The sequence below is a fragment of the Phyllostomus discolor genome, chromosome 2, assembly GCF_004126475.2.
Source record: "Phyllostomus discolor isolate MPI-MPIP mPhyDis1 chromosome 2, mPhyDis1.pri.v3, whole genome shotgun sequence".
NCBI lineage: Eukaryota > Metazoa > Chordata > Mammalia > Chiroptera > Phyllostomidae > Phyllostomus > Phyllostomus discolor.
Genome location: NC_040904.2, coordinates 136,287,919 through 136,304,555, shown reverse-complemented (window position 1 = coordinate 136,304,555; position 16,637 = coordinate 136,287,919). Strand labels below are relative to the sequence as shown.

The 16,637-nt window shown below is 35.0% G+C and overlaps 1 protein-coding gene and 1 pseudogene across 4 annotated transcripts in view; one reads left to right on the top strand and one right to left on the bottom strand.

Moving 5' to 3' along the window:
* LRRIQ1 (leucine rich repeats and IQ motif containing 1) overlaps positions 1–16,637 on the top strand; it is a 229,395-nt gene that overhangs the window by 71,278 nt on the left and 141,480 nt on the right. For all 4 annotated transcript variants that reach the window (XM_036018605.1, XM_036018604.1, XM_028532854.2 and 1 more), the window contains one exon: positions 3,891–3,984. In XM_036018605.1, coding sequence (XP_035874498.1) covers positions 3,891–3,984 — 94 coding nt within the window. The remainder of the gene's footprint in view (positions 1–3,890; positions 3,985–16,637) is intronic.
* LOC114513521 lies at positions 11,495–12,207 on the bottom strand (annotated as a pseudogene).

The window sequence follows — 16,637 nt, the reverse complement described above, 5'->3', positions numbered from 1 at the left end:
TAAAATCACATTACTCCCATTTCTCTGGTAGACCTTGGCATATGTCACACTTATATCATTACTTAATATCATATGTCTTTTAACTATGAAATAGATAACCTAGTGGAGATGAGGAAGCAAACTTGTCTAACTTGTTGACTTTTAACAGGTATAGACACCCATTAAAAGTGTATTAAGGAATGAGGAACATGATGAATTGATTTGGTTGAATAATTCCCCCCAAATTTGCCCATCTCAACTCCCTGAAGTTTCCTCATAAAGACAACTGTAGTTCTAATTTGTCACCATAGGTTAATTTTGACTGTCATACATCTTTATATTAATGGAATCAAACAATACATTCTCTTTTGCCTCTAGTTTTCTTTGCTGAACTTTCATATGGTATCCCATTATGTTGTTTATATCATTAATCTTTTTTTCTGAAGTGTAGTCTACTGTATGAATATAGAATATATCATAATTTATTTGTACTTTCTCCTGTTGTCTGGTATTTTAATTGCTTGTGGTTTGTTGCTGTCATGATTATAAAGTTCCTATGGAAATTCTTGTACAAATCCTTTTGCAGATACATGTTTTCAGTTCTCTTGGGTAAATGTGTAAGAGTGTAATTTCTGTATAATAGAGTAGGTGTATGTTTAACTTGATAAGAAACTGAAAAAAAAAACCCTTTTCCAGAGTAGTCGTAGCATTTTACAGCCCCACATGCAGTGTATGAGTGTTCTAATTGCTTGATTCTACAGGGTGTTTGTATTTCATTGTGTTATTTTATTATAGTTTTAGTTTGCATTTTCTTGATGAAGAATGATATTGTGCTTCTTTGCATGCATTTATTGATGATTGCTCTATATTCTTTTGTGTCTATTCAAATGTCTTACTATTTTTTAAAAATCTGATTATTGCTTTGTATTGATTTGTATACATTTTTATGTATTCTGAATGAAGTTCTTTGTCAGATATATGTTGTGTAAATATTTTCTCCCAGCATTCCTTAATGTACTGATTTTATTAATGTTATCTGTAGATGAGCAGAAGTTGTAAATTGTGATGAAATTTATCATTTTTAAATATTTTCCTTTGTGTTCTTTGTGGTATTTTCCTACTTCCTGACTGAGATGATTTTCCATGCTTTGTAGTTTTCTTATAGAAATTTTGTATTTAGTTTTTACCTTTGGGTCTGACCTATCTCAGATTAATTTTTATAAATGATCTGAGGCAGGGGATAAATTCAGGTTTTAATATAGATGTTTAGTTGTTCGGCAATTTGTTAAACAAGCATTTTCATTGTTGAATTATTTTAGTGTCTTTGTCAAAATTGATTTACATTTGGCTACTTTGGATGTGTTTATGTTAACTGCCTTTCCCTTAAGAATAGGTCATTTTTCTATTTCTTTTTAATATCTAGTTTTTAAACTATATGTTGTACATTTTACATATTACAGTTTATTGACTGAGTCTGGACATTGTTGTCTTCCTTTTAAAGGGTGTTAAGTTTAATTCTGATAGTTCAAGTATTGATGGACATTTTTTTTTTCTGTCAGTTATAATTTCATTCTCTCCTAGGACAATTCATTTTAGTTTTCAACTCTGAGCACATACCCCTACCTTAGGGCATTATCTTCACTCCTAATGCATAGTCTTTAATAATTTAAGCTGAATCTCTGAGATACTCAATTAGGTCTCATTCTGGCTGAGCTGAAGCTCCAATGTCTTTCATTGCTGTGTGAACTTCAGCGTCATCATTCAGCTCAGCCCTACAGAAGGTGATCTCTGTTAGGTTTCTCAGGCTTGTTCTGCCTATGTAATGTAACACGTAGCCCTTCCCTAAGGACCTGCGGTAAATCTTCACATAGACTTCTTCTCCCAGCTCATTTCCCCACAACGTATATACTCAAAGCTTCTTCTCAGTCCTTTTTACCATAAATTCCAGCATCAGTTCTATTCTTTGCCTTCTCACTCAGCAAAACAGCCTCTTTGCTTGGCCTCTACTCTCTTGCTCTGAAGTGGTAAAATGCTTTCAGGCAGAAAGCCACAGTGATTGTAGACTCACCGTGTATGTTTCCCTTCTCTCAGAGTCAGGCTTAAAAACAGGTGCTTCATGTATATAGACCAGTTTTATGATTCTTTTCTGTGGGACAGCAAGTCCAACATAAATTACTCTGTAATGTACCTAAGATTAACTTACTATTTTTAGTTTTGAAAGTTTAACATGTCCACGTTGAAAAACTTTTAAAGGATGTCTTCAATTCAACCACTTACCCTATTACTTTTTAAAATCTAGCTTAAATTTTGTTTATATTTTATTGTCTATACTATTACAGTTGTCCAAGTTTTCCCCTCTTTGCATCCCTATACTCAGTCCCCTCCCACTCCTTGAGGAAATCTCCACACCATTGTCCATGTCCATGGTCATGCATATATGGTTACTTTATCCCCTATGCTGTACTCTACATTCCCAAGACTGTTCTGTAACTATCAATTTGTACTTCCTAATCCCTTTACCCTTTCCATCCATCCCCCTAACCCCTCTCTGATCTGACAACCATCAAATTGTTCTCTGTATCCAATTCTGTTTTTTTTCTGCTTGTTTGTTTTGTTTTTTAGAATCAATTGTTGATAAATGTATTTATTGCTATTTTAGTGTTGATATTGTCCCTTCTTCTCTTCCTCCTCCTTCTTCTTCAAGGACGCCCTTTAATGTTTCATATAATACTGAAGTGGTAGTGATGAACTCTTTAGCCTTTTCTTGTCTGGGAAGCTCTTTACCTGGACTTCTGTTTTTGGGGAGAGACCTGAGTCAGTCCTCCCTCCCCACAAGCTTGTTCCTTGGCTCTTGCCTTGCTCTCAAGAGAAGGATTCAAGCAAGGGGCAACACATATAGTGGTAATGAGATAGCAACTTTATTTATGAAATGCATGTGAGCACAAAGCTGCAAGCAGATACTGGCTAGTCTGAATGCACCCCATATGGAGGAAATAAAGTTGTAAGTTTTGTAGTAAGTTTGTTCTATACACTTCAGCCAAGGCTACAAGTGGGCACCTGGCTAATCCAAGTACTCTGACTATTGGGGTTCAGGGGTTATATACCTGAGTCAGCTTTCAGATTTCTCCTCCTTCCCCTTCTAAGCCTTGGGAATAATGTACAGCTACAAAGACTTTCTTTCTCAGCTAGTAAAGGCTCTTTGTCTTAGTGAAATTGTTACAGAGGCTCCCTCACCCAGCACAGAGTCTCAAGGACTCCCCTCCTCCTGCGCTATCCCTGTTTGTGGTATTCACAGTACCTGGCAATCTTATCTGACCAGTCTCATTGGTGAGACATGACTTCCTTTTGTTTCCAGCCTCCTGTTTTGAGTTCTTTGTTAGATTGTAATAGTGGAGAACCCGATTTATTTTCCCTCCAGCTACTCATTTCTAACTGCTACCTACAGTAATACTTCCACTCTAGATGAAATCTTCACTGGGTAAAGCATTCTTGGTTGTAGGTCCTTGCTTTTCATGACTTTGAAAATTTCTTGACAACCCCTCTCACCTGCAAAGTTTCAGATTTCAGTTTCTCCTATTTTGTGTTTATAATCTGGAATAAACTGTTTTAAGCCCTTTACACACATTATTTAATTTAATCCTCACCCTATGAGATAGGTATGAAACTGAATCATAAATCAGTTACGTGATTTGCATAAGTTCACAGAGCTGCTAAATAGTAGTAACATATATTCTGACATAAGATTCTGTGTTCTTAATATGGTCTCCTTTTAAAAGTATGTTGTTTTCTGCAGAACAAATAATTTTTGTTGCGTTTAAAATAGTTAATTAAACAAAATGCTCATTGATCTATTATTACATTTCTTTTTCTAATATATATTTCATAATGATTCTTATTGTTTATTTCTGTAGATCTTACAAGTGCTGTAAAGTGGTTTGATGCATGCTGTTCTCTCCGTGAATTGGCTCTGACTGGAAATCCACTTCTTCAAGAAATAAACTGGAGGTAAAGAAACATTGTTGTATACTTTCTACATTATTACAGTTGCAGAAAACATAAACTGGTGAAAATTGTTTTGTGTATACAATTTGCTTTGTAAAAGTTAATAAAAATAATTTATAAGTTATTCAAGACAAAATAGTTTCATAAGAATTGTGTGAAAATATTCTTCAGCCTAAAATAATTTTTGCATGGGTATGAACTAATGCAGATTTGAAATGATAATTCTGACCCATATCATGACAATGTGACAATTTTAATATTATGTTAACTTGAATCTTATTTATAGAAAAGGCGTTTGTTGGGAATTACTTCATGAGTCTTCTAAATCAAATAGCTTGCTACTTAAAAGTATTTCCTTTTTGTCAACAATTAGATTTTGTTTTAATTTCTTAAAAGTTAAAGTTGGTGTCTCTTATATATATTATAAGCATGTGTGATTTCATGCCTTTCTTTGAAACACTGCAGTACCCAGGTATAAATCAAGAAAAGTTTTTTTTTTATTTTGAGAATTAATTTTGCTCTTCAAAAATGTTATTCTAATATGAATTTCTCATATTATGCTGATGCTATTTCCCCAAATTGACTAGCAACTTTTATTTTTATATAATCAACTTTTTAAAAGATGGTATACATGCAATCAACTTCATAATTTTATTTATGAATATAAATACTGTATAAAATCCACCACAAGATATTGAACATTTTTATCACCCCAGAGAATTGCCTCATTGGCCTTTGCAGTTGGTTCCTTCTTTCAGTTCTTTAAAAATGCCTTTCCAAGCCCTAGCTGGCGTAGCTCAGTGGATTGAGCGCGGGCTGGGAACCAAAGTGTCCCAGTTAGATTCCCAGCCAGGGTACATTCCTGGATTGCAGGCCATAACCCCCAGCAACCCCACATTGATGTTTCTCTCTTTCTCTCTCTGTCTCCCTCCCCTCCCTTTCTAAAAATAAATAAATAAAATATTTTTTAAAAAATGCCTTTCCAGTGTCTTTTAGGCATTCATGTTTTTGAACTAAAGTCAGCTGACATTCTTGTCTTCATTCCCCTGTCTCCGAATACATTTGAGATTTTATCCTTATCATTTGTTTTCAGCAGTTTGACAATGATGTGCTTTGGTGTGATTTAATGTAGATTTAATGCTGTTTAGAATTAATTAAACCTCTTGGAACTTATGGATCAATAATTTCCATACAATCTAGAAATTTTGGGCCATGGCTTTTTCAAATATTTTCTGTCTCATTACAGTCCTATTACCAGGACTTTAATTTCACCAATATTATACAAATTGATATATCCCAGAGGTTGCTATTGCTCTGTTCTAACATTTATTATACTTTTTTCTGCCTATATTTCATTATTAATAGTGTTTGTTTTGTCTTCAAGTTTTCTGATATTTTTCTTATGTATCTACTCTGTAATTATTTTCATCCAGACTCTTCTTCAGTTCAAATTTCAGATATTGTGTTTTTCACCTCTAGAAGTATCTTTTATGTATTTTTTAAAACATTTGTGGTTTCTCTCCTGATCATTTTCATGTTTTCCGGGATCATCATGAACATATAGAGAATATTTATAATGTTCTTTTAACATTCTCGTCTGCTAGTTCCATCGTCTTTTTCACTTTGAATTTGATATTTACTGATTTTTTCTTCTGATTGGGTCATAGTTTCCTGCTTCTTGCATGACTGATCAATTTTGATTATATTTCAGACATTTTAAATTTTATATTGTTGATTTGTTAACTTTTTATTTATTTTATTTTAAATGCAATCTAGAAGGAGTGTAGAAGAAATGAAATCAGTCAGGCTCCTTTACTGGCCCAATAAGCAGCATTCCCATAACCTTGAGTGGGCCCGCATGTGCAGAATCACTCTCTGTTATACAATATCTTGGCACCCTGCCAGCTTCACGTGCACTTAGTATATAAGGGAGTTGGGACTCCCTGCTGGTGCCACACGCAACTTGTGGCATGCATGGATTGCACACCCGCGAATAAAGGCATGTCAGACATCCTCATGGCTCTGTGAATTTTCTTCCGTCTGCCCAAATCCCAAGTGAACCTGCCTGGCCTTGACAGGTTGCAAGACAGGGACATCCAAAAAAAGCCAGAATTACCTTTTGCAGGGCAGGGTGGGTCCCTTGTACTACAGGCTTCCCCCACTAGTGAGTGTTCTAGGAACCAATATGTATCAGTGTACCAGCTGGTGTTGTTGTGAGAGGCTGTGATCAGCTTCAGTGAATTTCTTGAAGACTCTTTCAGTGAATTTGCCCATTTCATGATGGGTAATTTACCAGCACACTTGCCCACACTGTGCTGAGTGTTCAGCAGTTTTTGACCTAACATGGCATGACTCCTGTTCTCCACCCTCACTACTCACCTGATTTTATCCTGACTTTTTTTTTGTTTACCTGGGTGAAAAAAGTCCACAAAGGGATACATTTCACAAATGTGGAAGAGGCAAAACAAAAACTGCTAGAAATACTAAAAGGCATCAAAATCAATGAGTTCAAAAACTGATTTGAGCAGTGGAGAAAATGTCTCGATAGTATATTGCATCAAATGGAGAGTGACAAGTTTAAAAATGTAAGACTAAATACACAATTTTTATAAATAAATTCTGGGGTTTTTGTTTGTTTCCCTCTTGTATTATGTTTTTGACATGCAGCAGCTAAATTACTTGGAATTAGTAAGATATTTTCAAGGCTTGTTTTTGGGTTCTGAAGGAAATCATTAGACTGGTGCTAATTGTGCCGCACCACAATTGTGCTGACTTTCTGAATGTTCTCCCTGATACCTCCTCTTATACGTGTTCTTTCCACTTTGGCTGATTGGAATTGTAGGTTTAGTCTTATGTAGGTTCTTGTAATTTTTCTGCCTTTTGCTTTCCACTGGTGTTTCCTTTGTTCTTACATGGTTTTCTCTTTCATGTCCTTGGATCATTACTCATTTACCAAGGTCCAGGTGGATTGTGTCCCAGAATACTGAAAGACTTGCCATATGTCTGCTTTGGAATTTTCTGGTGATGATTTTGGCCTAAACTCTTGTTTCTTTTAATGTCCAGAAGCACACATTTGTTAAATGGCTTAACATGATTTATCATATACTATTTGACATCTGTATCTTACCAGGTCATGAGGGCATAATAAAGCTAAAAATAGGGATTGTACCTAATATAGCAAGGTAGGTTGGCACCAGGTCTATGTAGGGAAAGGCAAATATTTACCAAAATTCAGGTAGAAAAATCTGTTTCAAGATTCTCAGAGTTTGGATCAAGTCATAAAGTCTTATCAGTTTGATCAGGTAGTGAAAATACAACTTTTTTGAATGGAAGCTTTAGAAAAGGGTTGTTATGGCATCTCATTTTAGGGCAGAAGCAGCTGACTGTCTGCCTTGACCTGGTTTCTCTGTGACGTGTGACTGTAGTCAGGAAGATCCCAGTTCTGATGAATTCAGAAGGAATATGAGATATTTTACTGAGGAATCAATGATCTATGTTTAACATTTTTGTGTCTGATTTAATTTACCTGCATAACAAGATAAGAGAGACTAGGGAGTGGTCTCTGATCCCCCCTCATCTGAGTTCACTGCAAGCCTCTAACATGCCCTTTCCAGATATATAGCAGTGGGCAAAAGTAGATTTACAGTTGGAGTACAAGTAGATAGTATAATAATTAATAAATAATAATATAAGGATAAGCTATGTTGTGTACTCATAACTGTAAACCTACCTTTGCTGACTCCTGTATTGGTTTCCTGTGTCTGTGAATTGGTCTTTGGTTAAGAAAATGGCATTTTTACACCAAGTCAAACACCTGTGTACTTTGCTGCTCCTGATAACTTATGTATCATAGTAGAGTTATTGCCTTTGCCAGAAAGTCTTTTTTATCTTTAAAGCTCAATTTTCACAGAAATTTCTAATGTTACACCATTTTTTTAGGAAAACCTGTTATGTAGCCACATGTTTTAGAACAGAACTTGTCAACTTCTACTTTAGAAACATGTTTCCAAGTGTAATTTACACTGAGCAGCATAGAGGAAAGAGCCTAACACAGTGCGGTGATTCTCTAAGGTGAATCCCCATACCAGCAACTTTATCATCACCCGGAAACCTATTAGCAATGCAAAACCTCAGACACTGTCCAGACCTACTTAATCAGAAACTAGGGGATGATGCCCAGACTGTGTTTTAAGAAGACTTTGTGTGATTCAGTGCATACTAAATTTTGGAAATCACTGTGTTGTTATACAATTATGTTCTAATCCTGCCCCATACTGTGTGATTCTGGGCAAGTATCTTAACTTTCCTATGTCTCTGAATCCTCATTGGTAAAATGATGATAATTATAGTACCCATCTTATGGGGTACTTATGAGAATTTAATGGGATAATATACGTATTTTTAGAACAACTCCTGGAAGCACACAAAAACCTACCATTTTCTGTTTCCAGGGTAACCAGACTATACACAGGTTCTCAATCTCCAAGTATCTAGGGTATGCCTACTGTATGCAGCCATTGTCCTAACCTGTTGGATGTTAAAAAGGAAATTCAGTGTAGCCCCAAATTTCAAGTAATTTTTATAATCTTGTTTGGGATAGCCAAAAATGATAACCATGAAAGCTAATAATAATACTAAACACTCGTATAGCATTTACTTTGTGCCAGCACTGTTCTCATTTAATTCTTATAATATGCCTAATTAAATAATTAACTAGTAACCCTATTTTACAGTTAAGGAGTCACAAAAAGTCTAAATAACTTGCCCAAATTCACACAAGTAGCAAGTGGAAGATCCAGGATTTGAATTCATGCAGTGTGATTCCAGAGTCTGTGCTCTTGACTCCTGGATTTCAGTGCCCAGTGTTGTAGTAAGCAAGATCATCATTGTATACAAGGATATGCTTTAGAAACTTGGAAATACCTTCTTAATTTAGTGCAGCTAGGAAAAACTGCCTTCCCTGAAGAGACAAACTTTGAGTTAAACCTCTTAAGTTTGATAAAATTTACAATTAAGCTAAAAGAAAATAAACACTTGTGTTGGAAGAAACATCCAAGAAGTGAAGGGACTGTGAAATGTGAGGCCAGGCTCTGCTAGAAGGCCGGTCTCTTCAGGTGCAGAGTTGGTATACTGAGAAATGCCATTGGAAAGATGTAAGAAATCAAGTACTACCATTTAAACAGTGTGGCATAGACTGAGCTAAGTACCTATCCATATTACTTAACATCTCAGCAACTGTGAGTTGAGTTCTGTAATTATCATTCTCATTTCACAGAGGTATTTACTGAAGCTTAGGTACATTGTGATATGTGCACTTACAATGTAAGTGTCGGGGAAGGGATTTGAGTTCTGAAGCCTGAAATTTAAACTGTGCTCCATTGTTTCACATGATGATTACCAGGTTGTTAAGGGCCCTGTATGATAGAATAGAAAGTCTCCCTTATCCCATTGTCCTGGAGAGGGACTACATACTACATTGCATAGGAGATACAGATATAGACCTTGTAAATAAACTGCCCAGGTACATCTCAAGTTCCCTCACTTCCTGTTTGTCTTGCACAAGTTACTTAACCTGGCTATATCTTAGTTTCTTCATCTATAAAATGGGTATAATAGTTCCTACCTCATGGGGTATATTCATTAGGTTATGCTATACAACAAACAAAAATCTATGTGGTTTAATATGATAGAAGTTTATTTTTCTTTACACTACATCTGATGTGAGTTTGTCCTGTCTAATGTAAGCAGACTCAGAAACTCAGGCTTCTTTTATTTTGTGGCTCTTATCATGTAACATAAAAGTAAAACTCTTTTTTTAGCAGTAGATTGTGGTGGGCAAGAGGGAAAAAGACCACAGGGAAAATTGACATTTATTTATTTATTTAAAAAATATTTCCTTAATTTTTGAAGGAAGTTTTTTAAATCAATTTAATTTTTAATTTATTTTTAAAAAGATTTTATTTATTTATTTTTAGAGAGAGAGGAAGGGAGGGAGAAAGAGAGGAAGAGAAACATCAATGTGTGGTTGCCTTTCATGCACCCCTTACTGGGGACCTGACCTGCAACCCCAGCATGTGCTCTAGACTGGGACTTGAACCAGTGACTCTTTAGTTCACGGGCCTCACGGGCCCACCGTCAATCTACTGAGCTACATGAGCTGGGTCCAAAAACTGACATTTAATCATACTGCCTTCAAAAGTGGCAGTGATCACTGCTCTCATAATCTATGAGCTGTAACTAGGCACATGGCCAGAATAACTGTAAAAGAGGCTGGGAAATTGAGAAGAACATGAGTATCAGAGTACACTAACAGTCCTTGTGAGAACTAAACATGTTACTGCATGAAAGCATTTTACAGGATTGCCTAGGATATTGCACACTTGATAAATGTTAGCCATTATTTTTAAAAAACTAAAGAAAATTTGAATAGCTATGTACAAAGGAAAATAGTGTTTGGGGAAGATTGTTTTCAGCAGTCAAGTGATGAGATTAGGGAAAGGTAGCCAAAAAATGTTATTAGAATGTGTCCCAGATTAAAAATGGCAAAACTAAGTAGAACTGGTCCCAGATTATTGTACAGATCCTTTTAGGATACAACTAGATTTAAATATTGGTATAAATCTATTATAAATATATACTCATATATTTATGTTTGTCCAGAAAATATCCATCCATGCACTGTGAGAAATAGAGACATTTATTGCAGAAGATATGAGATATAAGAAACACTGTACAGAGGACAGTGATACCTCAGTCCTCTTCAAAGTAGGCACCTGGGGACCTCACACAGTTCTCCCAATCACCCTCAGCTGCCCCATCATATTTTCCATCAATGGTCTAAAATTTCTTCTCTTTCAAAGGTAATTTTGGGAAAAGTCAGAAGTCACAGGGTGCTAGCTAATATGGGCTATAGGGGTCTGAGTCACCTGAGTGATTTGATGTTTTGCCAAATAACTTTGCATAAGATGTGATGCACAAGCAGGTGCATTGTCGTGATGAAGCTGCCAGTCACCAGTTGCCTATAGCTCTGGCCTTCCGAATCATTGGAATAGTTTCTGTGGAGGAATGTTCAAGCTTAATGCAAAATTTGATGCAGATTTGTTGCTCTACTCACTCACTCATTTTGAGTGCTATGGCCACACAGTACACATGTTCCCTCAATGGCATCTACCACCCCCACTGACTAGTACAGTGAAGTTGTCATTGTTCACGCATGAGCATTCCGGTCCACTCTCCTTGGCTGACAGATTACATTGATGTGGTGCAAATTGTTCTCATTATATGAATAATGACTGGACTTACTCCAGACACATTATATATATATATATATATATATATATATATATATATATATATATATATATTACTGTATGCCATGTAGGCACCTCAAAATTATTTGTTAAAGGCATCCATCATCACATTTAATTACGATATAATTTGTTAAAGCTTTAAAAATGTATGTTTTTCATCATTGAAAAACAATGATCTGTTTTTCAACAATGATCTGTTTTTCAACAGATCAGTTATTTAATTAGGTTTTTCGAAGGAAATTTAGAACTTCATTTTGTGAGGATAAAGCCCATTCGTGAGAGCAAACACAACATGGAGGTAGCCCTAGAGGCAGGGAGCAACTTTGATTTTTGGCAGAATTTGAGTCCATGGCTTTCTGACCAACCTTGCATTACTCTGTAATCTCATATTCCTCTTTCTTGGTCTCAAAGATCTTCCCTTCCTGGTGTCTGGGCTTGCACAGCTTCTTCTTCTTGAGGAAGTAAGCATCAAATAATTAGTGAGATGCTTGGGGATTTTCACACCATTGATATAAATTTTGGTGAAGGTGGTGATGACAAATTTCTGGTGTGTTCTATGCAGAGGAACTTGGTTAAGGGCCAGAGGTCCACTTACAAGTAGCAAGCCACTGCTCAGATGCTTCAGGAAAACCACCACCCTCTTGTCTCTGTGGCACCCAATGAGGATGATCAGAATGGTCCCAGGAGAGATGCTGGCCCACAGTTTTCTCACATATTGACTGAAGGGTTTCTTGCCATGGCTCAACAGCTTTTGAGGCATGTCTTCAGTAGGATAGTATCCAGGCATTTTGGAAAGTTTAACCACTTGGGTACCACCATCCTTGCCACCAACTGGATTAGTGACAGTAGCCATAGCTTTCTACTTTTTCTTTTCAATCCTGAATTTAGCTGAGAAATACTTCCTCTTGTACATGGCCTTTCAGGAATACATAGCTGACCAGAATATCTGCCAATTCTTCTGACTAGGATAAGGTTTCGGCTGCATTGGGGCTTCCTCTTCTTAGGCTTCTTGGCCTTGAGGTTACCCTTCTTAGCCTTGCCACCAGCATCAGCCTCCTTGGCTTCAGGTTTCTTCTTCTTAGTATCTGGCTTCTCAGTTTTTTCACCTGCCATCTTGTAAGATGGGAGAAAGCACATGCTTTATTTTCATCTGTTGAAGTTTTTATTGACTTTATTTAGTTTTATTTTGGTGACTAAAATTTTTACATTGTTGATTTGCTATAGTTATCAATATCAGGAGTTCTAAAACTGGAGCCCTCTGACTCCTAGGGAACTATAATGTTTATCGGATTCTCCAAGTTTCCTGAAAATTTGATCATAGGACAAATTACTATAGGAAATATCAACTGTATCAGTTAATGTCAGGTCCTAAGGGGATCAGAAATTTTAATTACTTAAAAAATTTGTGTATATATGTGAAAAAGGCACTTAAATATGTTTCTGGAATTCTTGCTCACTAGCTGGATGGATGCCCCTCATGGAATAGAAACAGGCTAGGGTCCCATCCAGATGTACCAGCTCAAGTTCTGGGGCTGTGCTACTCTTACATTGGGATTGAAAGCACTAATCCCTGAGTTTTGGGTTCTTATTTCTAGGATCCAGATGTTAGAGTGAAATCTCCAAAAGGAAGAGGGTGATAATGTCCAAAGACTCTGCTTGGCAGGGGATATTATTTATAATGGAAATACCTGGTGGGCTGTTTTAGATAGGTATCTTTACTTTTCAAAGTACCTATATAGGCCAAATCTATGATAAGAAATAAAAATAGGTAGATGTGCCCATTATTCAGAGCCAGCTCTTACTACACTAAGTGAAAGGGGCAATGGATTTCCTATTTGGTGCTGGGCAAATAAGACATGAATTCTCTTGCTGGTCCAGTGTCAGTTTTCATCCAAAGAGGGTGTCATCTTACCAGCTGTAACCAGAAACAAAACTGTCCTGAATCATCTTTACATTTATTGATTTATTTTTATTTTTCTAGAGCATGAACATTTATCTTGTTGAATAAAATATGCTTGTGATAAATATATTTATATAAATATATTAAATATATATAGATATTCACATTTTATACTTAACTATATATACTTTACATTCTTGAAGAAAATATCTAATTAGAAATAGTATGGAAATAAAATAGATAGTATTTATATTATCAATATATGCATAATTTAGCTATTATAATTTCTATATATTTAAATGAACTTTTCTGGACTAGAGTAAATACCTACTTGAAAATATTACCAATCAAATTTTATTTAGATTAGTTTGTCTAATACAGTTTTCATAATTTTAAGAAGGCATTCATTTACCTAAAGGATTTTTTATATCTTATGATCTGTAAAATATGGATTAGTTAATGAAAGGATCAACTCAAACTTTAACCGGTGCAGTTCCGGTGAACTTTACATAACCCCATGATACCAACAAAGGGATTAGTTGTAGATTTTCCCAATTGGCTTTTTACTTTCATGTCTAGCCAGTGATAACATGAACAAAACTGATGTACTAAAAATAATTTCTCTTTTTAAAACTTAAACCACAGACTCAGTTTGGAATCTCCTTTGGGAATGTTTTTCATTCTTTAATGATTAATAGAGCTTCTTAAGTGACAGAATATTCACCAGGAAGTTTTTACTAAATGAAGTATTGATTCAGCCCTTGACTAGCAGGAACCCAGCTGGAAAAACTAATGTTGAGATACTTAGTATTCTTATACTTCATTTCCAACATGAATCAACTTGTTACAGCACTTTCTAATATATTCATCATAGAGTCTTATAAGACTGCATTTGAACTTAATTAAAGCCAATCCCTGTACTACTACCTTATAGAGATCTGAGAACTGTTCCCTTAAAGAAATTAAAGAAAAATATTTTTAAATAAAACACTAACTCCATTCTAGATAATTATTATATAAATCACAAATTTCAAGATATGGTCACACTTGTGAAGTTGTCAAGCAAACTAAATTTTTACATCCAAAAGAACTTTAAAGCATTCTTACTAAAATAAACCATTTGGGAACTTTTTAATGTAAAGGTGATAAATGTAACATCAAATATTCCAAAGGCAAAAATTCAAGCGCTGTTGATGTATTTGATGATAAAATTATCATTTTGTTCCTTGATGATGAAGTGTTAGTTAACATCAGAATAGCTTCCACATAATGCCAGCTGCTACACCTAGAAACAAACCTAATATCTACTAGTACTTTTGAATTTATTTTTAATTATTTTGTTTTTGGGAGGCATAAAAACTTGTTTTGTTAAAATAAAATATGTTTGGGGTAAAATAGTGATCTGTCCATTAATCTGATAAAGCAAGTTCTTATACTTTTTCCTCTAGTATTATAATAGATTATTTGGTTAAAATGGCTCTTATTTTGTCATCACTTTTCTCTAAATAGAAAGCTGGTTTCTTCTGTATGTTTGAAACATACTCTCTAGTTTAGCTGTCGCAGAAAGACTTTTCTAAGAAACTTTCATACCATTTATATAAAACCAATGGCAATGTTAATCAGTGAACACATCATTAGAATGTACCTGTCCATTCACACAATATGTTTTATTTTGGCAAATTCTTCTAACATCATTTATACACACACACGTTAAATATATATATGTGTGTGTGTATATATGTTTTGTTACAATTTTCCATGAAAGCTTTCTTTTTCTTTTTTTTGAAATTAGAGACAATTTTTAAATGATTAAAATTTCAGAGTTCTTTTTAAGTTTAACCTGAGCATCTCTGATTTTAGCATAAGGTGTTATAATCTATTTTCTTCCTAAAATAATGATTGTTATTCTATAACATCCATTAAAAAGGTTATATTTTTAAAATAGAGATTCTCCTGGACCCACCAATACATAACTGGTGTAACTAAAGATTCTGCATTTTAGAAAGTGTCGCAGGCACCACTGATGCAGCAGTTCAAGGACAATGTTTTCAGAAACACTCCCTACAGGGTTGGAGGCACACATGGGAATCTAGCCTTGAATTCCCTTTCCAATGGAATTAGAGTGATTAAGATAAAGAACAGACATAATATACTTTGTGATTCTCATAGCAGTGTGCGTGTTGGCTGTCTTTAGTTGACACCTCCTCATTTAGCAAAAATGAGGCCTGAAATGTAGCTCCTCACGAGGGTCTCATCAGTGGTACTGCATTTGCACTGCCACTGAGGGTCCAGGATCCTGGTGAAAAAGTTTTGTGCTTCTAAGAGCTTATTCTTTTTGTTTAAGCAGAAATGATTATACAGTAGGAAGAAAAGGTCAGCTTTACTTAACTCCTGAGTAATCCAGGTTATAATAAGAAAACCTGGTTTATTAATTTTCCTTACAGGATATACCTTTTCAAAGACTGTCATTGGCATACCTCATTCCTTCAGCTCCTTGGGGCCTCTCTGGAGACCAAGACAGAAATTTGCTTGGTACACAAGCATTGGGTTAGCCAAAATGTCTTTATTTATTTATTTACTTATTTATTTACTTACTTACTTACTTATTTATTTTGTAAAATAGAAGACACATTTTTCATTTTCACTAATAACTTTATTGATTTGGTTATTTTGAATATGTTGTCTATCTCTCCCACATGGTAGAACATTGATTGTTCTCAACTAATGTCTTGATTAGATTGCTCTCAACTTCACCTGGTCTACCCGACTGTGGAGCACCATCCAGCAAGAAATCTCCAGCATGAAATATTGCAAACCACTTTTGACACATTTGATCAGTCACAACACTTTCTCCATATACTGCACAGATTTCTTTTTGTATTTCAGTTGTGTTTTTACCTTTCTTGAAATAATAAAGCATAATAGGCCAAAAATGTTGCTTATTTCCTTCCATTTTCAATATTAAAATGGCTACACAAAAATTCACCCATTTTGATAAGTTTTTTTTAAATGCACGCTGACATGACAGCTGCCACAATATAATCTAACACAATTATTTCAAATAATGTTAAAAGTAACCAAACACTACTAGAACCATCTTACAGAAAAACTGAACGAATCTTTTGGCCAATTAAATAATTAGAACAGTTGTTATTCTCAAGGACTATCTCTGTCAAGTTATTGAAGCCTTATATTTACTCTTCTATAATTTAGGAAATTTGAACTAAAGAAACAGGAACTAGAAATAGCATTAGAGCATCTTTTTTTGTAAGTTGGTTGAACAATACAGTTTTTCAATACCCTTTATTGTCACATCTTACAAACATCATTATTTCATACCTGGCATTTTATAATTATGGCTAAATAAGTTATTTTTACATTATAGTCTTACATTTTTAAAAATGGATTTATTTATTATTATCCTCATCTGAGGACCTACTTATTGA